Source organism: Podospora pseudoanserina, chromosome 3, assembly GCF_035222485.1.
Source record: "Podospora pseudoanserina strain CBS 124.78 chromosome 3, whole genome shotgun sequence".
In the NCBI taxonomy this organism is placed as follows: domain Eukaryota; kingdom Fungi; phylum Ascomycota; class Sordariomycetes; order Sordariales; family Podosporaceae; genus Podospora; species Podospora pseudoanserina.
Window position 1 is genome coordinate 303,989 of NC_085922.1, and position 25,100 is coordinate 329,088.

The following is a 25,100-nucleotide window of genomic DNA, read 5'->3' on the forward strand; positions in this document are numbered from 1 at the left end:
TTGCCCAATAACAGGATTGAACTGTTGACCTTCGCATGACTTGATATACCTCGAAAGGTATATTAGTATGACACTCTAACCAGCTGAGCCAATCGGGGCCTCCATCAATGGTGCAAGAACATCCAAATTGACCATTTTGCAAGCTCTCAGTGGTGAACACAAAAGGCGGAGTTGTGGCACTGCCACAGTCGTCAGTCACGGCGAAAAGAAAACTAGCTCAGGCCGAGCCAGAGCCTTCCCTGAGATTCTTTCAACCTTGTAAACCCTTCTTCGGAGCGTGAGTTCAAGCTTCAACCCGGATATCGGGCCTTTCACTAGCCATCAGGCGCTTAATTCCCACCACAGCGGCAATAGAAAAAGCTGTCGACTCAAGGGCGCTGTGCATCTAGCGTGCGCTGACGGGCCCAGTACTCGCTGATAATCAGCCAAGAGGCGGTGAATGGCAAGCCACGCCACCCGACCCCAAGAGCTGACGGAAGCACGTGGATTTTAGACTTCCGAGAGGCGCGATGCCTGCTGACCGGCGTCATGGGAACCGTTCCGCCATACATACATATATTTCCCGCCATGTCAGCATTCTATCGGCCTGCCCATATTGTCAACGCCTGGTAGGGCTGATGCAAAGATCCCTGCAGAATGTTGGGGTCGTCTTTCTTCCCTAGTCTATGTTTCACCCAGGCAGGAGGATCATAGGCCCGCCTCTATCCAGCAGTTTGAGCATAGTTTATAGTCCCGATTGGGAATATGCTGGTGGGGGTGCAAGTTATCAGGAAGGCCGGGAGCCCTCTAATAATCATGGATCCTCCTAGGCAAGGGGCGCTCACACCAGATGCGATCTTGAGGCTCAACAGCAGCCTAGCATAGTGTGGAACTACGTTCTATGAAGAAGGTGTTGTGAGGGTCGGATTGATCTAGAGCAGGCAAGAAGTCTCGAGGTAGCCATTAACTTTCACTGTCATGATGTAATGCAATGCTGTCCAACGACTACAAAGGGCGTCAGGATGCCGGCCCTGTTGATCTTCTATGTCCTGATATCTTCTGGCTCATGATTATACAACCAGCACCCAGAGCGGTGTTCTCCCAAGTCAAGACATCATGCCCGAGGACGATACACCCTACATCTGCCACATCATCCCCTACTACCCTTCCGGCTCATCAGCTCCGCCTCCGCCTCCACCTCCACCTCCACCTCCAACGGATAACACACAAGAAGAGAAGGAATCCGGCTCAACTCAGTCATCTTCGGAAAGCGACAAAGGCGGAACAGCGAAATAACTTGCCATACGCCGTGTTTACGTCATTAAACGTTGATTCCTCCTCATGCAACGCCACTTGTCAGACTCTTCTGAACATCACACCGAGGAACACCCCGCCGTTAGCTTGATGCACTTCAGCAATCCGACGCCGTCCAGGATGAGGATATCAGCAAGCCGGACAGTCAAACTGCAATAATGGGAGCGTTTGAAGCAGCATAGGCAGGAGTGATGGAACTGATGCCACCGGCAGGTAGTCGCATTGTGAGGGTGAGGGAGGAAGGAGAGTCAATGCAGTCTGTATACCAGGCCACGGCTTGTTCTCAGCTCTGTAAACATCATGTAATGGTAATCGCCACCTACCGGCATACACCCTTTGAAGACATAGAATTAGGCACCTTATCAAAAGACCCGGAATCTATCCATAGAGATTAGGATCTAGAAGAATTTGTTCACCCTCGAAAGCTCAATCTGAAGCGCTACCGGCAGGCCCAAGTGCCCAATACTCGTCCAGATTGGTCATCAGGTCCCTGAAGAACTGGAGCCTGTTTTCAGCCCTGCCAGCCCTTTCTTCCAGAGAAAGTTTTCTCTCATCATCCTTTCCCCATCGACGACCATGACCCGACCCGATCTTGATCATGTCAAAATCCAGTTGATCGAATGGAGCCGAGGCATCAAAATTGGGCAAAAACATTTTCGTAATTATTGGCCGCCATCCATGCTCGGGCAGCCAACATGGATGATTCCGAAGGGGATTGTCGTTTCTGCCGGTGTGCAACACCCTCCAATTGCTCTCCGAGTACGCTGGTTCTAGCTCCAGGCTGGGCTCCAAAGCAACTGTCCTATCCAAATCCCAAAACGGCCAGCCGTGTTCCATGAGATTGGTGACATAATACGACGACCTCGCTTGGCCGGAAAAGATATGGTGAAATCCCGGGTAACTCGAAGCATCGTAAGATGTTCGAATTGACGAGCCAGGTTGTGGCTGTGGCGGCATCCGCACCGGCGTTTCCGCCTCAAACGTGCCGCCTTGTTCTTGGATCGGTCCAACAACCTCATCCCACGTTTTCATCAGTCTAAGAACATGAGAGTACTCGGCCGGTTGAAAGTGGCCGAGAATCAATCGGAACCACGATGGTCGAGCCATGTCTGACAGACGCTGCACTTTTTCGAGATAGCCGAGTCCCAAGCCCACGGCTGACGACAAGCATAGCAAATTCTCCTTCTCCCACTCCTCATACGTGAACTCACGGTTTGAGTGCGGTTGGCCATCGGGCTCCATCTCCTCATCTACTTCCTCTCCAGTTGGTGTGTATGCCTTCCGCAACTTGAACAACTCTTCGTAAAAGTCCATGAGCATCTCTCGATGGCGGGAAAAGACAAAACAGGCAATCGAAGTCACCTCTGCGGCAACAACGTAAGGGACCGCTTCCAAGAAGTCAGATTCGCTCATGGAAAGCTGTCTGACCGCCCGTTCTCTGTCGCTGGCCGATTCTTCCTCGGCCCCATCCAAGATTCCCAGCATGACGTTCCACCGGGATCGAGCAGTGAGCTGGCACATCATTTCATATCGGATGAAACCCCTTCTCAACCGGACTCGCTCAGCGGCGGAGGGGTCCGTAGCGCAATTTTTCCGCCGAACAGCTACGAAATGTATCTCTGCTCTCAGCCAGTTCATGTAATAGAAAACATGCCGGTCAATCGTTTTCATTCGCTTCAGAAAACGATGCAGGGTGCCCAGAGTAGGTCGGTCATACCGAGGCAGGGTCAGAAGCGGGCGGGCAAGGTCCTGGTTGAAACATATCGAGATGAACTGGCGCTGAATCTGGCGGACCCTGAGCATCCACTCCGGGTAGGTAATTTCGCCATTCTCAGTCTTGAACTTGGACCAGGAACTATCGAGTTCTGTTAGCATAGATGCTGACGCACAGAACAGCTTAGCCATGCTGGTCACATACCCTCTCTTCATGGAAAGACAGATAGGTGCGGATTCATAAAGGACCAGATCCAAGTAAGTGTCGCCCAGCTGGGCTTTTATGCGGTGTTTGATCTGTGCCTCAGATGCCTGGTAAAGAATCAAGATGGCGCGGCAGGACGACATGATCGAGATCAGGTCTGCGGGTTCTAGTTGGAAAAAGATAATTGCCGCGATTTCAACTGGCAGTTTGTTCCATCCCATCTTGTTTGCCGTGATTCTTTGCCAACCACACGATACTGTGAAGGGGAGTTTTCAAGGGTGAAAGTAAGAAGTATGTGTTGTGTTGAGGAAAATGAGGACGCTTTGAACATCAAGAGGGGAATGGGCCGGGTTTATAGATGACACTAGAGAAGCGAAGCTACCTCAGGCAGGCTTCAAGATACCAAAGGCTTGGCACGCAGTGGTTACCACAAATAGCCGGCTGTCGTTTTTGAGTCCCCAAAAACTGTGCACCAGCTGAGCCATTTACACGAATAAGCAAAGCAGCTGTGCATCTTACACAAGAACTGAACACAGGTAGGTATTACATTAGCTAGATAGAGTAAGCAGTATAAACTTGCGCCTGCCCCTGATCCAAAGCTTGATCTAAGAATTTGGTCATGGACTTTGAGGTACTTAATCACAGCCCAGCCACCATGTCTCCTGAACAAACAAGAGAACAACGCATCATCTCTAGCCAAAATCACCATCCTGGCCCCCGGCGCCTTCCATCAAACTCATACCACTCCAAAGATTCCTTTTTAGTCGGTACGTTGGAGATCTTCCGGATGGAAATTGTCTGCGCTCCTTGCCGTACCAATCTGGGTAGATGGAACACGCCCGTTGCTTTCAGCCAACCCGCGCCCCTGTCAAAGTCGAAGTAATAAATATGGCTGTTCTTGTAAACCACGTTTGGATACCCGCCCATGTCGCTGCAGACAAATTGGAATTAAACGCGGTTGGGGTGCCGAGGCTTCGAGGGTATGTGTCGCGGAAAGAACGCGTGCCCCTTGGGAGAGTTTGGCTTCATTTTGACCAAGGGCGTAGTTTCAATGGTGGACGACGTGTTGACCATCATCTGCTGCCTCTTAGCCCTGGCAGCTTGAACGCCCCAGGGATCAGAGATGTTTCCCACCTCTCTCTTCTGTCCCACCATTGGCGAAAGACTGGCGGGCTTGTTTTCTTTGGCCTCGTCCTCGATTTTGACCTTGCTGCTGCTGGAAAGATCGGTGCCCCAATTTCTTGAAGTTGACAGACCGATTTCTGAGCCATCATCGTCAAGACGCCTGCCACCACCGTGGAAGTAGCTGGCGTTGGAAAAATGCTGATCATCATCTCTTCTCCGCTTTCGGCGGCTGCGTCGTAGTCAGCTAACTCCTTGCTTGTAGCTTTCACAACATATTTTCCTGGCAGGTTGGACAAACCCAGCATGGCTCGGGAAGCCTCCTGTTCATATTGGCGAAAAGCAGACAGCAGCCGGTGATACCCTGCTGTCCGGCGGTTCCACGCCGCTTGTTTGGCTGCCTCCTGCTCAGCTTGTTCCTGTCGCCTCTTGGCCGCCTCAAGTTCCTTCTCCCTTTGAGCCGCCTCTTTGAGTAGCTTAATCTCAAAGTCGATCTGGTCACGATCATTGTCGCGACCAAGGACAACAACCCGCTTATCAAATTCCTTCGTTATCAGCCCTGGATACTTCAACACCATGCTTTCAGGAAAGCTTTTCTCGAGGTCCCATCAGTCGAGCACGAGTGGACTGACGGGCTTCTTGTTTTCCATCCGGGGAATGATGCTGCCGTCATCGATGGTGCCCTCACCGCCCAAAAAGGTGACATGTTTGGTCGGATGCAGTATAAGCCCTGGAATTGTCCTGATAGCCTAGGTGAGCTCGCTTTTGATGTCAGTGTACCATAGTCGGAATACAAGCGCTTCCTTGGTCTTGGTAGGATCTGGCGCTTTCCATGACTGTCCAAGAAGTATTTCTTTACAAATCGTAGCGGGTGGTGATTCGCTTCCATGGCCATGTTACCATTGAGTTTGGCGAACAGTCCATTATACAGAAGTTCAAACGCGGCGTCATAGTCGGCACGCAGTCGGTCTAGCACACAGGACACGGTCGGGTCCAGATCTTTGCACTGCGAGTTTTTACTAGTTGCCCGGTACCGAACTCGGGTGAGAGAGGCGACTACTCAACTTTACCGGCCTTTACTGCGTGTTCTGAGGTCTTTCTGAGATTGGCAAGAAGATCACCTTTCTTGAATTTGATTCCGTAAAACTCCAGTTGAGTCGATAGCAATTTTTGGTGATTTTTGGTCAAGTGCTCCTGATGGAACTCGGACAGCGAGTGAAAAGCAGCTTCTCCAAGGCAGTTTCGTTGAGAAATTCGACGCCGTCATTTCTAAAGATGTCGTGGTAGCTATCGCTGTTGTTCGGCCATGTTATGTACTCGGCACCGTAAGTAAAACCTGGACAAGGGGCAGGTTTATGGGGCGATGACGGTTGTATCCCCCCTCACGGACGGTGTTTTTCTTTCTGGTCCAGACATGGTTGCGAGTGTGTCGTTTTTGAAAGATGGAAGCCCAGTTCGCTCGAGTCGTGGTCGACGTCTGGTCGCAGCAGGGATTGGATGGCTCACAGCAGCAAGATCAACAAGGGACAGTGCGCACGAACGATCAGAAATAAAATGAACCATCCCTTACAACTCAAACTCTTCTATTTGCATTCTTAAGTCCGCAGCTATATTTTCAACCCATCAAACAAAACACTGCATTGTACGACTTCTTCCCCCTTCTGAATCGATTCTTGTCACCCCAATAACGACCACCAAAACACCTTGCCTTCACAATTCTCTCAGTTGGAAGTCGTCCAGTCAAGGATGTACTCATATTCCTTCTGTCCCTCGCTGACAACACCATCCCGCTTGACATGGGTCTTCTGCTCGAGATGGAAGCATCCCCTCTGAAGCCCCTCGGTGCAAAGAGGCAGCAGCTCAGAAGTCTCCATGTTGCAGTACATGCCCTCAACAAGAGACACAAAGTCGGGGCCGAAAGACGTCTCACTCTCGCAAAGCTCCGAGGCCTTGTGGAAGGGCGAGTTGGAGATGACGAGACGAGGGTCGAGCTTGCGGACGGTGCGCTTCTTGATGATCTGGCGACCGGCAATGACAACGGAGCTGGAGTCGCCCGAGGTGTAGTCGGTCTCAACCCACTTGCTGCCGTCAAAGTTGTTAGGGTCGAAGACTCCATCGTCATTGGTAATCTCAGCGGGGGTGGTGGTATTGGTGTCGTCACGCTTCCACCACTCGGTGACCTCAGCATCGCCCCAGTTCTTGTAGGCACGGAAACCGGGGTAGCCGCACTTGGAGCGGGGGTTGGGGTCGCCCGATACCCAGTTATCGTTGGTGTGGAAGCTGGGCCAATGGACCATGATCATGCCGGCTTTGACGCCATGAGAGTGGTCCCGGTCAACCCAAGTGCAGCGAGGTTGGGTATTAGCAACCTGTTCAGTCGAAAGCATTGTCAGAAAATGATTAGCCGCTGAGAGATGGAGAAAGACAGGAGGACGTACCCAGTAGTTGCTGTAATACCACTTTTGCCCGCAGTACGAACCGATGTCGCCCACCCAGCCATACTTTTGCTCGTCAACCCAGGTGGCAGACATATAAGGGATGCAGATACCATCGGCCGTGGCCTCAATGGTGGCAAAGGCAGCTTGCTGGCGGTTTGAGCCCTGGTCGACCTTGATGTCGACAAAGCCACCGTTGGAGATGAACTTTCCGTTGCTCCACCCAATGCGCTCCTGGTTCTGGTTGAAGACGTGAACCTTGTACACACCACCCTCGGGGTTTTCAAGACCACCTGAGGATGCGAGACCGGTCGAGACACGCACAACGCACGAGTTGGACTGCTTTTTGGGGAAGTTGTCCATGGAAAATTGGAGGATGCCGAGCAGGCCGGAGATGACGCCAATAACTTTGGACATTTTGGTGGTGGTGGGAATGGATTGTGGTGAGAAATTTGGTAGGTGAGCTTGCAGAAGAAGTTGAGGGGCAAGATGAAGGTGGTGGGCGATGGATGATGAGACTGATGGTGATGAAGGAAACTCTAGTTGAGGAGGACAGGATTGCCCTTATATACTTTCATCGGCATTGACCTCATCTTCTTACAGTCTTGATTCGGCCTCGGTCAAAATTGTACAAAAGCCAAAGGTGGATATGCTAGGTACTCGTCGAGACAGTAGTGCTATTGTCATCATCATCAAAGTTTCAGACGAAGTGAGGCCCTCCGTGGAGAATCTGGGTTGTCTACCTTACCATCTGCCTTGAGTCTACGGGACTTTAGATTGAATTGGTCCGGTGTCACAACACCAATCCCCGCCAATCTGCCTCACCTAACCATGTGTTTGCACCTGTTTATCGGGAGCCGGCAAGGAATTCTAAATTGCAAGCATGTCGTTGACAATGCCGCTGCAGAGAAGCCTAGCCGAGTGGTGCATATGGTGGGGATAAATGTACCTAAAGAGCTTATACTTCTAGAGTATTTGCCACGACTCACGAGCGACATGCAGAGATCTGGAGCCGAGTCAGATCCCAGAGTAAGCTGACAAGTTAAACATTCTTTCTCCACAACATAAGCACTTGAACAAATATCCACTGCAGGCAACCACAACGGCAAATCAAAGTCTGCTATGCCAAGCTATGCATCTCTTGCAACTCGGGAGCCTGCTGAAGATCATACTTGCGTAACAACAGGTTTGTACTTTTGGTCGAGGTTCTAGACTGGGGTGGGTGCCCCTGAATGCCAAGGTGGTGTTGAAAAAGCATTCTGCCATGATCCACCTTGATTTCTACGTTGTGGAACCAAACAGACCCTGTGATTTTTTGAGACCTTTGAACTTCGAAGCAATATCACCGAGGACGTGTCTTGCCAAACACTGCCAAAAGTTAAAATAAAAAAAAAATAAAACTCAACAGATGCTTTGTGAGGCCCTCCCTAGGTAGGCGGTTGTTCCTCCAATCGCCTGGCTTTTCCATGGACCCCCAACCCCCATACAACTTCAGAGCTTTCCGATATAGAAATCCGTGAATCCGTTTGCACTGTAAAGTTCCCGGCTAAAACGCCGGGATTGGGCGCGTCCCGGTTCTCCTTTTTCTCTTCTTTTTTCTTTCTTTTTTCTTTCTTTTTTCTCTTGTTTTTTTTTCAACGCGTCTCACTTTCTCTCCGACAACATCTCTCGCTATCCCTCGGCTCTGTTTCTCTTTGGTCATGGCCTCGAGATGCACGCCATACAAGCCCGATCTAAAGGCACTCAACAAAGCCAAAAATCGAGGGCGTTATCCAGCAACCGCTCGAGAGGGAAGACTTCAAGAAGCTTTTATCCTGCGGTCGAACCGCCCTCTAAGGGAAGGGAGGCACCACCCTTGTCGACAAAGATGTCCGCCACACCATCCAACTGGACGCAAAACAATTCGAGCTCGGAGAAGGAACGTGGCATGTTTGGAAGTTTGGTCCTGTCCCTTCCTTCTTACTATCAAGGTGGAGATGTGATTCTACGACATGCAGGGCGTAAAATGGTTTACGCCTCTTCAACGGATTCCGTTTCGTAGGCCACGTGGTACTCCGATATCAGACACGAGATCAGGCCCGCTGAGAAGGGTACGCGCTGGGTCCTCACGTTCAATCTCTGCACCCGCCCTATCACCAATAGGGGGTCTCTCTCTACCCTCTGCATCCAATTTGGAGCGCCACGAGGTGGCCCTTCATCAGGTCCTTGAAGTTTGGCTCAAGTCTGCCCCCCGCTGGTCTTATCTGCTCTACGAGCTGGACCACGACTATACGGTAGCCTCTGTTCAGCTCGAAGCACTGAAGGGCCGATAGCTTCTCTTTTTCGCTCTATTAGAGAAGGAAGAGCATGGAGACTGCAGCTTTGACTACGATGCCGAGGTGGGCTCCAAAAGTCGGTACGGTTACCGTGCACCACGGCCACCCCCGGAGTGGCACGAGTTTAGGGATATTGAACGGTCAGAACGTAGAATATTGTCAGTTTTGGATCTCGACGGTGAGGTATGGGGCGAGGATCTGCCTTTTGATCCAGATAGGCTCTACAGAAACCCTTTTTCCAAGGCCACGCGGGAGGAAACGGATTACACCGGCTACATGGGCAATGATGGACTCGAAGCGACGCATTGGTACAGGTCTACCGTGAGCGCCTTTCGCTCTGTCGGCTTCTTTACTATATCTACCTGGGTGAACACTCACTGTTGCTCGATGATAGGTTCTTGTGATTTGCCAGCGAGGCTGCGTAAATGAGCTCTTGCCGGACTGGCAGGAAGATGAGGACACTGAAGAAGAAGGCAGCGAGACACAAGAGAAGAGCGATGAGTCTGAGGACAGCGATGTCGTAGAAGTACCCCCTCCAGCAGCCGCTTCCAGGCCACTGAACGTACGTCGGGTTGCTGTGTCTGTGGCGGGTGAGAAGAGAAGAATCGTGGAGGTGATTGACTTGATCGGAGACAGTGACTGAGAGAGAAAAACATCATAACGTACATTATCAGCGAGTGACCCATATCAGCGAGTGACCCACTTTCTACGCGACGCGACATCTTTGCACTTCACAACAACTTTCCTCTACCATCCAAAATGCCCACTACTTCAAACGAAAGCCAGATAATCTTAGCCCTCCAAGCTCTTCAAAATGACGAGAATCTAAGCGAACGAGCTGCAGCTAAAATTTACGGAGTCGACCGTAAAACACTAGGGCGTCGCCGTATCGGCAAGCCTGCACGACGCGATATAACACCTAATTCGAAGAAGCTCACTCAATCAGAAGAGGAGGCTATTGTCCAATACATTATTGAGCTATGTGCGCGAGCTTTTCCACCCAGATTGCGTGGTGTGGAAGATATGGCCAACCAACTGCTACGCGTACGCGATGCGCCCCTGTCGGCAAGCTCTGGGTACATCGATTTGTTAAACGCCAACTAGAGCTCCGTACGCGCTTTACGCGTAGATACGACTACCAGAGGGCCAAATGCGAGGATCCAAAAGTCATTAGCGAGTGGTTCGCGCTTATACGGAACACTAAGGCCAAGTACGGTATTGTAGATGACGATATCTACAACTTCGACGAGACTGGGTTTATGATGGGTATTATCTTCGCGGGTATGGTAGTTACGACCTCAGACGGCCTTAGCAAGGCGAAACTGGCCTAGCCTGGCAACCGCGAATGGGCAACGGTAATCCAGGGAGTCAATGCCCTCGGCTGGGCCATCCCTCCTTTCATTATCTTAGCCGCGCAGTACCACCTTGCCAACTGGTATACCGAGTGCAACCTACCGTCCACCTGGCGCATCGCAACTACCGATAATGGCTGGACTACCAATGCGGTAGGCCTAGATTGGATCAAACACTTCGACTATTATACAGCGTCCCGTATAAAGGGCAAATACCGGTTGTTAATCCTCGACGGCCACGAAAGCCACCACTCGACCGAATTCGAGCGCTACTGCCAGCAGAATAACATTATCACGCTCTGCATGCCTCCACATTCCTCCCACCTCCTCCAGCCACTCGATGTTGGCTGCTTTGGGCCGCTAAAACAGGCGTACGGCCGCCAGATCGAGGACTTGATGCGCATGCATATCAACCACGTAAGCAAGCTCGAGTTCCTCTGTGCCTTCCGCGAGGCCTTCTACGCCTCTATAACGGAGAAGAATATACAGGGTGGCTTTGCAGGTGCTGGCCTTATACTATACGATCCAGAGAAGGTGCTTTTTAAGCTAGATGTAAAGCTTCGTACGCCAACACCTCCAAACTCACGGCCCGGCACTGCACAACCTTGGGTCTCCCAAACACCACACAACCCTCGAGAAGCCAATTCACAGTCAACGCTTATTAAGACTCGCATTGCCAACCATCAAAATAGCTCTCCGACTTCAATGTTGGCTGCGGTAGACCAGCTTACTAAAGGGTACAACAGCTATAATGCACCAGGTGGCTCTCCTTCGTGCAGAGGTCTCGTCGCTCCGTAAGGCCAATGAGGCATTAAGCAAACGCCGGAGAGCTAAAAAAACACGCGTAAGGCTTGGAGGGTCACTTACTGTACAAGAGGTACAGGATCTACTGGATCAGAAGGCCGTGGATAGGGAGGGAGTGCAAGAAACGCAGCCGGAAAGTAGTAATGCAGGGGGGGCTCGTACGAAGGTTCGGTGCTGTAGTGTGTGCGGCAAGCCTGGCCATAATGCGCGCACTTGCCAGGAGGCTGCAGAAGCATCTGATTCAGCTGTTTCTGATGTAATTATAGTTAATTCCTTATGTTGATGTGGTATAATTGAGGATGGTTTGTTAGGGTGTGGTGGGAGGTGGGTCACTCGCTGATATGGGTCACTCGCTGATAATGTACGTTATACTTACCTAGGTACAATGTCAAGGGATCTCCCTTCCCATTCCACTCACCACATCAACCCTTTCCAATTCATCCAATGCCTTCACATGCTTGGCTTTGATCATCTTCCAGGCCGTAGCACCCAACGGGGGCCTCAATGGGATTGCCTCTGGTGTCGGAACAAAAAGCATTGGAAAATACCTATGTTCATTTTCTTCCGGACCAAAACACCCGAAGTACTGCAATTTGTGCCACCCGGGTTTGCATTCAGCTGGGGCCATAAAGATCTAGATCGATAAGACAGGTGCTGAGCTGGAGCTGAAAGTAATATCGACCCACTAAACCGGTCTCACCTCGCTCTGGCATTGGTGGGTTGCCACAAAACACTGCATCAAGAAGGCTAGCTTCTAGATAGAACCATGCGCCCATCCCTATCTGGAAACCCAGCGCTTGTGGAGGCAAGCTGACAGAATTCTTGTGCAATATCGTAAGAGATAAATAGTTGGAGCCCCTTGGAGAGTTGTGCATTGATTAGCTGGCTTCCAGTTTGCCTATCATCTTCTTTACCTATCCAGTGCTTCACTATCAGCGCTCGCAAAACTGCCACAATGGGTGGTTTTATGCCCTTCTTCCCCTCTGGCAGTGACTTCCGGCAGAGCGGGTTTAAAGATGTCACCCTCAAGCCTGCCGCCAAGAGAATCATCATTTGCTGCGATGGCACCTGGCAGTCATCAGTCACCAACACAGTCAACATTCCTTCCAACATCACCCGAATCGCGCGGTATCTGAGCAAGGTGGGCAGAGATGGGGACGACCCAGCAAAGGAGTGGCAGCAGGTCGTCTACTACGACGCCGGCATCGGAACTGCCGTAGGTGTTCTGGAGTCTGCTCGACAGGGCAACACGGGTTCAGGCTTTGTCGGCAACGTCATCGAAGCGTACAACTTCATCGTCAACAACTACACTCTGGGCGACCAAATCTTTTGTCTGGGATTCTCGCGCGGTGCTTACACGGCTCGGGCCGTTGCTGGACTGGTCACTGATATTGGCGTGATCCAGCCCAGAGATATGCAAGACTTTGCCGAGCTGTACAATGCCTACCAGGCCCACAGCGACAACATTCTCTTTCGCCAGAGCAAGGCCTGGCGTGAATGGGTGGAGGGAAAGCGGCTGTTTGACCCGAACCAGAAGGGAAGCCCCAAGGGGTGGAAGCAGGCACCTTCAGCCTGGGAGAAGAAACCGCATGGAGCTCCTCCGGAGGCGACGAGATGGGTCGAAGCTGTCGCTGTTTTCGACACGGTGGGTTGTCTCGGCATCCCTGAATTTGAAGGTTACATCATGGGTGGCCTCGCGTGGCTGTTGAGCTGGGCAGTTACGGTAGAGAAGTTTGGCTTCCATAACGTGACGCTGAGCCCCTACATCAAGCACGCCTATCAGGCTCTTGCGCTGGACGAGCACAGAAAGCCATTCGACGCTGCTGTTTGGCATCTTCCAGCCCCTCCTGTTCGCCCTGCTGCGGGAAGCAACGTGGCGGATCTGAGACAGGCATGGGAAGAGCTCCGAGACACAGACGGGGCAACCGAGGACCAGCTGACCGAAGCTTGGGAGAACCTTGTCGCTGCTGAAATGTTTGAGGAGTTGGGCAAGCGGGACGCCGAGCCTAAGCTTTTGCAAGTTTGGTTCCCCGGTGTTCATGTGAACATGGGAGGCGGGAGCAAGGAGGCGCTGGAACAGAGAAGGGGAGACTTTGAGCGTAGGCTTGTCACTTCCCGCACGCAACCATTGGGAACGATGCTGATCGGCTTCCAGAGATTGCCATGATTACGTTGATGTGGATGGTTGAGCAGCTAACGCCACACCTCCATTTTGACAACAACGCCTTTGAAATGTTGACAGACCGATTCATGGTCATACAGCCAATTATCGACGACCTCATCACGAGCAAGAAGCAGGACCACTGGCTGATAAAGAAGATCAACGCTCTCAAGGCGAGAGATAATGCCAAGAATGGCATTGACAGCGGCTTGACCTGGGCTCGAAATCTTGCAGCTGAGGCGCTCATGGGGTGGGCGACCGGCCCAATCGTCGACACGTTCGAGGGTGGCTGGATCAAGAAGGCGACGGGTTCCAAGTACCGTACTCCAGGCGAATATAAAGAAAGTCAGAAAGGGAGGACCAATGAAGAGATTCACCCAACAGTAAGGTACAGGATGGACCGGCTCAGCGCCGAAGGTGTGGGTTATGACCCAGTGCCGCTCAAGGACTTTACGCGCCAAAAGACTGTTGTGTCGCAGACGCAAGCAGATGGCAGCATAAAGGAGGTTGTTGGCTATGAATGGGTCAAGAACAATGTCCGGATTCCAGAGTACAAGATAGCCGGGCCATTCGATAAGGAGGGGGCCAACTTTGAGCGGGCCTGTGTGGTGACAGAGTCAGCGTCGGAATGGCTGGGAAAACTGGACAAGGAGCTGGGGATCGATTCGTGGGAGGCGCGAGGCCTGGACAAGTCTTGATTACCTTGGATAATAATCGAACAGTCGTGGGCTGCCAACCAATTCCCTGACCACGTGACTTCGCGTCCACGCTCGCTTTTTTTCTGGCTCAAGCGGTTGGTCAGTGTTTTTCCTTGGGCCCGCGCCATTTTTGACGTTTTGCACCGCACAAACTAGCCCCACATTTCATGTCACTGGAGCTGCCACTGCCCGGACAGGGCAATGACTGCAGCGTGAGCAGAAGAGTACTCCGTATACGAACTGAATTTGAATGGATCTGACAGACCACCCCTAACTGGATTTCATATCCTTCAACATCATCTCGAATGGTCGAGGGCAACCTCATTTTGAGTGACTTGCTTCTGTGGGGGAACAGCATAAAGTGGAGGGCTCGCTCTCTGTGGAGCTTGAGGTGGGTGGGTGGTCCAATGCCATGTGAGTCTGTGCGCGGGCCCTCCCGCTAACGAACTCTGGGCCGCGGTGGGCGTCGCGCGAACCGCGTAACCACTAAACCACTGGGACAAATCTCGCAATCCAACCTATCCTTCTGTCCACCCACACCCCCCTCCCCTCACCTCACTGGCTGTCCGCTGCCGTTCCCTGCCCTCTCCGCCGTTGCCCAGCCTGTGTGAATTTGCTTCTTCCTGCTGGGACCCTACTGCCGCCGCCGCCAAACCGCCAGAACTCTTTGCGACATGGAAGAGGACTCGGCGTCGAATCCGCCTCGGGTCGACGGAGGACGTGTCGGAGACAAAGATTCCAAGACATTCCCGCTTTCGGCATCCAACCGAGGTGTCGACAACCTCAACCGCAAAATGCAGCCTCACCATGACACCCTTCCCCTAATACCACCGACCGCTGCAGGCCACCCGCAAGACGCCCCAGACGCGACACCGAACCAGACCCCAATCGCACGCGACCGACCAGCAACCATGGCCGTCAGCCCTGCTGCCCACACGTCCCAGCAGCAGCACCAGGCAGCACCATTTTACCCTCGCTCAACCTCCCCGACACACCCGCTCGCCGTCGACGACTATCGCCAGCCTACCCTCCAGCGCAGCGACTCGCAAGAGAGCAGTTCCACAAACATCACCGACCGCGTCTTTACCCCACCTGTGAACGGCAGAGGAGCGAGCCCTGGCACCGCCAGCGCCCACCAGTCAAGTCAAGGATCGTCACAACTCCTCCAATTGTCTCAGATCGCCGCCGCCCAAGAGAGAATACCCGAGACCGCGATGGACCTATACGTCAACGGTGCCTCGTCGCGGAAGAGGATGGCCGATGGTGCCGTCAAGGAGGCATTACGCGACGGTCAGGTCCTCATGTCGCCAGGCCAGACACATATGGGTGGCCACTCTCGAAACCCCAGTGCCGTCAGTATCGCTTCCACGACGGGAAGCCGTGTTGGAGAGGTGCATTAAATCCGGCACAAGTCTCCCCTATCTCAACAGGTATGCTAACCCGCCATACAGGTATCCGCCGAACTCAAGGCGCGCTTGTCCTATGCCATGGTTAAGGTGAACCGTGGCTGGCAAACACACTCCATCGACGAGGTTGAAGATCTTGCCTCCAAGGCTGCGTCCCCCACCTCAAGTAACTCGACAATACACCTCAGAAACGGGTCGTCAGCAAGCCCACAACTGTCTGGTGGGTCACAGCGTGCTAGCAACAACACAACCCCTGCCACGGCCTTTGCACAGCAACTACCAGGACGACATGGAGATCCCTACGGGCGAGAGCCCCCATTGATGCCTTCTCGTGGAAGCTCGACATCCCCCGTCAAAAATACTGCCCCAGGTCTGGCCCCTCCCGTGTCCATCCAACCATCCCTGCATTCCGTTCACCCGCGGAGACACTCCAACCCGAGACTTACACCATCCCTCCTCTCAGTCTCATACCACGGCTCATCATATCCAGATCTTCTGAGCCCCGGCCAGTTACCGGGATACGCCAACGCCGCACAGCATCGACCATCGCTAGTCGATGCCATGGGGTTCTCGCCGCACCAGAACAACGCTGAAAAGGATGCCATAGAATCCCTGCTGTTCATGAGCAGTCCTGGAAACTCGGCCAATCTCAAACATGCGTTCCCCTCATCATCGCAACCGCTCCCAATTGGTCACTCGGGACCATCACGCACAGCACTGCCTTCGGGCAGGAGAACATTACCAAGCTCAAGGCCGATGCACCACCATCACGCTCGGTCGCAATCCCAGGTCCAAAAACGTGTAGAATTCGAGAAGCCCATCACCGAGACGGAAGTTAACGAGCCACAAGGGACGCCCAGGGGGAATGCCAGAAAGCGAATCAATGGAGGACCCGGTGACGGCGCGCCTTCTCGGCTGAAGCACCTACCTGTCTCTGCAGGTCTCACGTTGTCATCCAAACCGCCACGGCCCGTTTTGGCTGATGCCGACATTGACCGAATGCTGGAGGCTGCGGCTGCGGCTGCAGATTCGGATTCGGATGGCGAAATAGAGCTCCCTGTACGCAAGGCGCGCCGGGACGGCGCTCAACCTGTTGTGGCTTAAGGCTGTTGATTTTCTTTGTCAGCGGGGGTACTGCACCCGAAAGAGTTGAGCACTCGGCAGACTTGCTCTCCGAGGGATCACGGTTGTGTTTTTCAATATACGTTTCACTCATGGGTAGGGATGGCTTCAAGCCATTGCAAGGCAGGGCTGCATTTGGGCCGGATCGGAGTTGGCGTTTTGGTACTGTGGGCTTCAGGCGGGTCAGCTACAATAGCTATGGGCATCACGTTAAGCGAAGAATGGGGCGCTCCTGACATGAGCGTTCTCTGTCTTTTGACGCGAATTTGACTTGCTATTGGTTCTGTTATGACATGTCTTTCCTGCCACGGTTGTTTTGGCAAATCGGGTTCATACCGTGAGCCGAACTGTATATTATTATTGATCATGCCCATGTTTTATTTTCCGAGGTAGGTCAGTATTGTATAACTGCTCACCCCTACTCCCTAGTCTATCAGAGACTCGAGCTATGTGGTTTTGGGTTAGGGGTTCAGGCGATCACTAAATATATTATGTTATGTCGCCAATAGTCTTCATTATGTGCTATTCTGTGTTACGGCCTAAACAATATCGGAATCTGGATATGGACGATTTTCGTTTCCGTTCTGGGACCTGAGCAGTCGCCGCTTTAACCTGAGCAGAAGTGGAGATATCCTGAGCAGTGGGAGCAAGAGCCTGAGCAAGGCCTAAGCAGGGTCAATAAAGCACTGATTAGGGTGAGTAAGGGCCCTGAGTAAGGTGAGTAAGGCGCCGTTTTTGGGTTCGCCGCTTGATGTCTGGGTAGCCATTCAATTCCCAGGTTTCTCTTGCAGAGGATATACCGCTGATTTGATCGCGGGGAGATGTATACGCCGATACGTCACCCGTACCCCTCATCATGCTTTCACTGGCCCGGGTGTGGCCCTGAATCCACGAGCGTCTGGGATGCCTGCGCTCTATATAACTTATACATAGTCCCCGAAGGATTATTTACAACTAAGGACGAATGAAGGGCCGGCCTGTTCTGCCGCAGTTAAAGGTGTTGACAGCCTGACAAACAGATTTGCAGATTAACTCATTGTCTAAAGTGTTAACCGCAGTCTAATTTCTTATATAACAGACAAGACGTCTATCCTGAAGCTTAGTTCTAGGCCTCGGCTAACTCAGTATCGAAAGCGTCGACAAACTTCCAGCTAAGGTCGCCCTTTTTCTACCTAGATGTTTTTAGTAGCTAGTTGCCCTTGCTACTTAGCCTTATACTCGATGTACTCCTTAGTCTTTCGTCGTGCGATTAGCTTCCTAAACTCAAATAGTTTCTGAACAGGTTCGGATTTAAATTAATAATAGCTCCCAAATTAATATTCTTGTTTTTTACCTAACTATTATTACTTTCCGAGTATCTTACCTACTTTACTTGATACTACACGCTTTTCCAGATTCTACCTTTTGTAATTAACCTCTTTATATTATAAACGTTATTATCAATAATCGTTCACTTTTATTTTTATTAATTACGTTTTATCGCTAGCTAGTGGTTTTCGAGACTGTTATAATGTAATATCGATAACTTTATAGCCTTTATGAAACTATTATTCTATTGTGTATTCTGCGGTAGTTATATATATAAAAATACGTAGAGTAAAGTTATTCATAAACATTAAGTTCGTTTCTATCTATATATTTAGGATAAATAAGTCGTTGTGGTCGATATTACGGCTTGACACTTAGTGGGGCGCGGGGCGCACCACGGACCAATCATTAGTACAGGAGCAAGGACCAATTAGAACAGGATCAATGGGATCGAGGATCGATCCAGAAGAGTCAACCCCAAAAGGGACAGTATCGATAGGATCGATGGTCGAGTCTATCGATCCAGGACAGTGCCAGGCTTGGCATAGGGTCTATATATACGGAGGAACTGGCTGGCGTAGATAGACAGTTCCGCAGTATGCAATTCAAGCTTGTATTCACGGTATCTTGTGTTTACATTGAGACATCTTGTTGTGCACTGTTTAGCTGCACCGAACCAATTGTCAGAAGTTGCCTTCAACCCGTATCCCTTTCAGAGGTTCTGTACAGGGGTTCGTCACAGTCGATAAGTAAACGTGAACTACCGAAATTAGATAAAGACTAGCGATTAAGATCTATAAATATATTATTAAATAGGGACGAGAGCGGGGTATATAAATTAGAATAGTTATTATCCGAGACGCTACTATGTTAGGTATTGTAATGTGAAGAGTGTAGAGTTAGCGTCTTAGTTACGTTGAATTGGCTGAAGTTAGTTTCTGAAGTATCAATAAACTTATGGCTAATTAGTCGGGAAGAACGACGTTTAGCGGTCCGTTTCCTGTCTGGTTGTTCGCATGGCTGATCTTCTACTGACTGGGGCGTGGCCGCTTTCAGAAGCTCCAATCCCATCAACCAGGCTCTCGCCTAGCACGATTCCGGTGCGAGATTTGCCACTTCTATGGGCGTCGCATATGTGATGCCAGAATTCTGACTCCGATTGAACTTTCGTATTGCACAAGAAATGCGGGCATGAAATGAGATACTCGATGCCGAAGTCTTGAATATGTCGCTGCCAGTTGTTTCGATCCAGAAATTGCTTCATTCGCTTGTCCGCTGGTAGGCCTTAGTTCCGGAGACAACAGGAACAACATCCGGCATACACAGTGGCATGACGGAACGTCACTAGGTCGCACAAGAAAGGTACAGGACCATGGTTGATGTGATCTTGACAGTGGTCCTCCCAATTCTTTTTGCCGGCTAACCCACTTGCTGCACTGGAAACAGAACTCTGCAGAACCAGATCCGGCTTCAGAATAGCTTTTGGAGCGTCACAATGGCTCCATTATATCTGGGACAGGTTGTTTTTACCTTGCAATTTCTTGAGTGCGAGAACGAGCTGGACATTTACCACGCATGGGCCGTAATACTTCCCGGTACACAATGCGGGAGTCGTTTGTTCGAAGAGCAATAAGGTCCTGTAGCGCCAGAACCGAGCACTCATATCGGATATTTTCCTGTATGTTGGCGTTTTGCTGATACTTAACGGCTTTACTGATGCTATGCTCGATCTCTTGGCACTCGTTTTCCGCGGCCAGCAAACGGTTGGAGAGGGTAAAGATGTAGTCTTTTTGCTCCGCAATTCTCCTCAGCGCCGTCCATAGCTCTTCGTTCTTTACTGCAAGCTCCCTCTTCAACGTCCTGAGTTTGTTTTTTTGGATGTCATTTTGGGGCGATGGCAGTGAGGCGGTATCACCACGAAGGAGGTCCGGATTGATTTGCTCGCGCTTGCGCTTTATGCCCTGGTGTTGATTCCCTGTAATCACCATCGAGAGATGTCCTTTGGCGCTGCGAAGAGTAAGTTAGAGTCACGGATGGAGTTGAGTGGAAAGTTGCAATTAGCAAATGCAAACAAAACCCCAAATCGCCGCACTCAGTAGGGGAAGACGAAGCATCCAGCCCGGGCGAAATGTGCGTCAGAGCACTCAGGACGATGGCCGACGGGTTGTATGAGGGGGCGAGTGGGCGAAGGGGACAGGGGAAACAGGCGAACAAGGCAAAGGGAGATGGAGGGGCAGGGACCAAATGAAGAATATTGGAGCGTGGAGTATAAAGAAGGGATATTAGAGAGGAGAGGCTGTACTTACATTGTGGCTACAGATAGCTTCGATAGTTAAAGAGATACGATGGAGGAGGATACGGCGCCGTTATTAGTAGCCGAAATCTTCCGCTTTTTGGTCATGTCATTGTTCTTAATTGCTTAATCTGGCCCTCTTTCTCCCATGTTACTCTTATTTGTATAAATATCGATGGGGCAAGCCATAGGGAGAAGATCATTAAATATTGAATTGTAGTATCCACACCGGTCTCAATAAGTTTAAAGCGACGTAGGGTAAAGACTTCATATTGGTCAGTGGGAGCTAATAGCTCTGGCTTGCTCCTCGAATATTCCAAGACTTAAATAAAAGCGGGCGAGTAAAAGTGTGTGTACTATATATAGCACTTATCTTAGTGGGGCGAGATTAACGGCTTCTTAAAGAAAGGACCGGGTGCGCTATTGTCCTCGATCATACAAATTTCCCGAAATGGGTCGGGAACTTTTAATCTACCTTTCGAGAAGTAATCCACTTCTATTATTTATATCTGCTTGTCTCAGCCGCTAGCAACCTAGCTACAGTATTCGCAGATTTCGAAGGACCTTATTCTAACCGTTTATTGAGCTTAGATTAAATAAAATGTCTTCGTTGGGCTCAAAGCATCCTTACATGTACTTAGCAATTTTGCCTCTTTCAATAGTGGAGGGGTTCATGTCTCACCAAAGAACCAAGACATTTATATCAGGATATATACTTATCCTCTTAAACCTTCCTACCGCTTTTAGATGCGGATGGTTTCGATACGGAATTCGATAACCCGAGCGATAAGATGCAGGATAGCTTCATATATCTGTGGCCTATTAGTAGGACAGGATAAACAGAGCAGAAGGGGATGCTACCAGGAATCAAGGCCTTGAACTCAACAGAGGTGGATGGAGTTCATCGGTCCGGGGTGAGTGTGGACTAGTCTTCTCAAAGAGAAATCTTGTCAGCTAGGAGCGGAAATTGGCGCTCAGTCTCTTGCAATCTTCTTATATGAATTTGTTCTTATGACTTCAAGTTCGCCGTGTCCCTGTCCCTGTCCTTGACATAGTCACCTTTTTCAGAACCCTGGTGTCGATGGCGGGGTGTTCTTGGAGTCTCGACTTCATCATAAACCCCACCTTTTCCTCGGTAGCTAGGGCCGATAATGGTGGTGGCTGTGGGCATTGCTTCTATGGACTTCCATTGGCGGGATATTAGGCTTGGGAGGTCCTGGCCGAAGCTGTTGACGAGTATTTGAGAGTGGTAGACGTCGTGGCTGTAGGAGGTAGCTACCAAAGCTCTCATACTCTGAGAAGAGGATGCCAGGTATGCTGGTAAGGCGGCAGTGAGTTCTCGGTGTCCATGGGAGGGGTCACGACTCGATGAGATTCTCTTTTATTGTTCAAGTCCAGGTGATGGGAAATTTCCTGACACGTCTCGTCGTACCCTCACATAAAGTGTGCGCAGAAACCGCGAGGTTGCAGGGCTGCCTGGGAAACGGCGTATGAAAGAATATCACGACACTGATATGTACACAGATCCCCTCTCTCCGGATGCAGCACGACAATTCACGAGGGCCACAATAAAAGGTTTGATTCAGACAAGTACATTTGTCCAAGGTGAAACATAGCGCTTCTGCCAGCAAGCGCACCACGCAGATAACAGTGCTGCCAATATCAGTGACTTTCCCCTTCCCGATGTACAGCTGCCCAGCCTGCCCACCGGAATGGGAGGATGACTTGCCATGCCTCCATGACTCGCTATGCTTCTCTGGTCTGTGATTGCACTTGTTTTGACTACCCCTCCTACCCCGTCAGTGCCCGTCCATCGTTCCCGAGTGTAAACCCCCACGTCTCACCTTCCACTTACCTCCATTTCCTCCCCCTCTTTCTCACCGCACCACCTCTCCACCTCAGCCACCATCAGGGCGTGTCATTTCCGACCGTGGCCCAACATGCCCGTGCCGAGAACACACCCTAGGTAGCTGAGCTCCCAGGCCCCTCGTCCCCCCTCTGCTAGTTATGGGTCGTCGTGCCGGAAGGCTTTCGCACCCGTAAACCATTCACAATGACAGGGCCTGAGACTAGATGTTCCATTTTTACCCCCTTTGCCTGCCTTACCAGTTTCTCAATCTCGCCCTTTAAGGTTTCCAATTCATCCTCATTCGTTATATCATTGGGAAGAGGGTAGGAAAACTCAAAGTCAATAGGAACGATCCTGTTATTGACACGTAAAAAGTTATGGAGCCTTGGATCCCCATGAACAACCCCGTTTTTCGTAAGCAGGTTATACATGTCCTTGAGTTCTTCGAGAAGGTGAGGACTCTCTAGCTCTTCAGTTGGAAGATTGCTTAGCGACACTCCTTTGATGTATTCCAGGAGGATGGCAGGAGTGGGCCGCTGGCTGATCTGATACCTCCTCTTCGCGTAGCTGACGGCTACTTCACCGAATAAAAACGGGATGTGGTTGCCCTGGAGCGGTTGAAGATGCAAGTATGTGTCGATTTCGTTTTCGTAGTTATCAGCTTTGCTGGGGTTTCGCTCCTTTAGAATGACAGTTGTCGGCAAGAACCACTTTGGCAGCAATCGCTGTAGCCAGAAGCTGGCGAGCTGCGGCATCCAGAATAATAGCCAGCAAGCAATTGGATTCGGCGGGATATCTAAGAGAAAGACATTTCGATTCGCGTAGATTCGTTTTGCAGGCGCTCGAAAACGTCGGAAGCCAAACTGTATGTCCTATAGTACTCGGATCAATAACAGTAACTATCAGCCTTTAGAAGTAAGAGTATATACCTTAATCTCGTAGTCTTCATCGTCTTCCATCTTAAAGGGTAGAGTGACGGAGTAGAATGGTGAAAACGCAGGAAAATTGAACGAGGTGGGCTTGGCTTAAGGTTGTGTAGAAAGAGGAGGGTAGCACAAGCAAACGAGTGGGATCCACTTTTTTAGGCACCAAAACTAAATTAGTCGGAAGCTGCAGATATCAGTACTCGAGGTTACGAGTATCCCAAACAACCAGTCCATTCCCGTCCAAGACAAGATTTCCATTCGCGTCAATCCAGTGCCATGCGCCACTCTCCGGATTAAGTTTTCGTATATAGCCATTAGGATGTGCTGGATATTGCTCGCGCTCGTTATTCCTATTAATCCAATAAGGACATCCTGACCACCATTCGAATCTGCGAATATAACCATCCAAGATCACTGCCGGGGCTCTATCAGCTTGCATTTTCTGAATCTGATGGGTCAACGTCCGGAAGAGGCCATAGTGTAATGTTACACAGTCGCTTGAGAAAAGAAGTCCCGTGACTTGGCAGTCTCGCTGCGCGATAAGCTCAGCCGACTGAGCTTGAAATATAAGGATCAAGAGGAACTGGCCGTCAAATACCAATGCAGCGAAGCATTTGTATTTATGGCAGTATCTACCAATATAGCTGTCAGCAAGTAAGTATCATCATATAGCTATTATACTTACACCCTCATCTCCTTTCCTAGCCAGCGACGATTGGTATCTGTTAGCCTTTCTCCCGTCTATCTTGCGACCTCGATTATCCCATACCTTTTGAGTTCCTCTATCACAAGACAACGATATCCACATCCCCAAGTGAAGTAAATGGTCTGACTGACATAGTGTGGCCAAGGGGTCCTGATTCTGACTGTTGGATAATGGGTGGTGTTCCCCGGCTTCAGAAAGCGGACTGGATAGGCTCGGAGACTTTGGTATAGAATATCCTGACACTGTCGCCCTCATTCTATAACCATTTGGTAGTGCCGTTCAGAGGGCTCACCTCCCTATTGAGGAGATAGTCCTCAAAGGCATTTTCAACCCCGAACAAGTCATTGATCTGTTCTTGGGTAGGGTTTGTATAGAATTGATAAAAATCTCGGACCTCGTCAAAGCCCGTTACCCAGGTCTTCTGGGACAGAGTAGATTTGCCGGCTCCTGATAACGTGTGAAATGAAGCAATGTCATTTGGCAAAGGGGCCTGAAACAAAACGTCCCCTAACCTAGCCATATTATATACTGAAAATAGAAGGAAAAGGTGATTGTATATTGATGATAAATAGCAGTAAGCGGGGTCTGGTTTGTCGAGAACAAGAGACGGCTATGGAAGCAAATAGGGGAGTGTCAGCCAGACTTAAATAAGTTAGCTGCCTTCACAGGCAGGGTGTGCCTTGGAAGTGAGGTTCAACTATGAAATGTATGAGGCAACATTGCGACCAACAAGATACAACGTTATTTGCTCCCCTGAAAGCTAAGACTCATCATGCCTAGCACCCCGAATCCATGATACATAAAACAACTCCTGAGCGTGCAGCTTATCACCCACTCCTGAACAAAGCGTTCATTGGTGAGACGTGCTACATCCCTTTTTGGCGGCTATGAATACTCAAGTTGGATCGACATGCGGCCCACCCTAATGCATAAATCCCACACGAGGAAAGCGAAAGCAGACGAGGAAATCACACCACGATGAGGGATAATTGCAGGCTCTGGTCCAATCGTTGGGTGATGAGAGAAGACTCATGATGTAGGGCGCTACGGCAGCCAGATCATTAGCTTGTATTTATATACGGTTGCCTGGGCGGGCGGCCGCCCGTATTTGCCAGCGCTCTTCGTTGCATGGCAAGTCTACGCATAGGAAAGCGAAAGCAGACGAGGAAAAGCGGAAGCAGCAGGTGATTGAACGCTAAAATAACTGCACTAAAATAAGCTGCATGGCAGAGACGATGGTTCACCACCCTTAAGGGAAACCGACCCTTTTCCCACACCTTTGACTAACATAAGTGGGGTTTGCCAAGTTGTGAAATGACTTTTTCGGAACTATACCTGGCGGGCAACTTTTATTCTAAGGCATTGGCAGCCGTACCATCCCTGCAATGGTGT

The 25,100-nt window shown here is 50.6% G+C and overlaps 5 protein-coding genes and 1 non-coding gene across 6 annotated transcripts; 3 read left to right on the forward strand and 3 right to left on the reverse strand.

Moving 5' to 3' along the window:
- The first annotated feature begins 1 nt into the window (after position 1).
- Positions 2-98, forward strand: QC764_0047340. The gene has a single exon. It is a non-coding gene; the product is annotated as a tRNA-Ile (tRNA).
- A 1,621-nt stretch (positions 99-1,719) lies between these two features.
- Positions 1,720-2,817, reverse strand: QC764_300923 (uncharacterized protein; the record flags this gene model as incomplete). Its single annotated transcript, XM_062945222.1, has 1 exon — positions 1,720-2,817. One exon carries the CDS (start codon positions 2,815-2,817, stop codon positions 1,720-1,722), a length of 1,098 nt encoding a protein of 365 aa, XP_062801152.1.
- A 3,116-nt stretch (positions 2,818-5,933) lies between these two features.
- Positions 5,934-7,491, reverse strand: QC764_300925 (uncharacterized protein). Its single transcript, XM_062945223.1, has 2 exons — positions 6,772-7,491; positions 5,934-6,702 (listed from the first exon to the last, which is right to left on the reverse strand). Exons 1-2 carry the CDS (start codon positions 7,183-7,185, stop codon positions 6,055-6,057), a joined length of 1,062 nt encoding a protein of 353 aa, XP_062801153.1. The 5' UTR covers positions 7,186-7,491; the 3' UTR covers positions 5,934-6,054.
- Positions 7,492-12,137: 4,646 nt separating this feature from the next.
- Positions 12,138-14,098, forward strand: QC764_300930 (uncharacterized protein; the record flags this gene model as incomplete). The annotated part of the gene is made up of 2 exons (XM_062945224.1): positions 12,138-13,338; positions 13,395-14,098. Exons 1-2 carry the CDS (start codon positions 12,195-12,197, stop codon positions 14,096-14,098), a joined length of 1,848 nt encoding a protein of 615 aa, XP_062801154.1. The 5' UTR covers positions 12,138-12,194.
- A 674-nt stretch (positions 14,099-14,772) lies between these two features.
- Positions 14,773-17,129, forward strand: QC764_300940 (uncharacterized protein; the record flags this gene model as incomplete). Its single annotated transcript, XM_062945225.1, has 2 exons — positions 14,773-15,489; positions 15,550-17,129. The coding sequence occupies 2 exons, from the start codon at positions 14,773-14,775 to the stop codon at positions 16,606-16,608; spliced, it is 1,776 nt and encodes a 591-aa protein (XP_062801155.1). The 3' UTR covers positions 16,609-17,129.
- Positions 17,130-22,011: 4,882 nt separating this feature from the next.
- On the reverse strand, positions 22,012-23,157 carry QC764_0047390 (uncharacterized protein). Its single transcript, XM_062940351.1, has 2 exons — positions 23,006-23,157; positions 22,012-22,948 (listed from the first exon to the last, which is right to left on the reverse strand). The coding sequence occupies exons 1-2, from the start codon at positions 23,033-23,035 to the stop codon at positions 22,229-22,231; spliced, it is 750 nt and encodes a 249-aa protein (XP_062801156.1). The 5' UTR covers positions 23,036-23,157; the 3' UTR covers positions 22,012-22,228.
- Between the last annotated feature and the right edge of the window lie 1,943 nt (positions 23,158-25,100).

Excerpts from the sequence above, each read along its gene's own strand:
- QC764_300925 (XM_062945223.1), bottom strand. The coding sequence starts at position 7,185 with ATGTCCAAAGTTATTGGCGTCATCTCCGGCCTGCTCGGCATCCTCCAA. Across the intron at positions 6,703-6,771 it reads GGTATTACAGCAACTACTGG|GTTGCTAATACCCAACCTCG; the intron begins GTACGTCCTCCT and ends TCGACTGAACAG.
- QC764_0047390 (XM_062940351.1), bottom strand. The coding sequence starts at position 23,035 with ATGGAAGACGATGAAGACTACGAGATTAAG. Across the intron at positions 22,949-23,005 it reads ATGAAGACTACGAGATTAAG|GACATACAGTTTGGCTTCCG; the intron begins GTATATACTCTT and ends CGAGTACTATAG.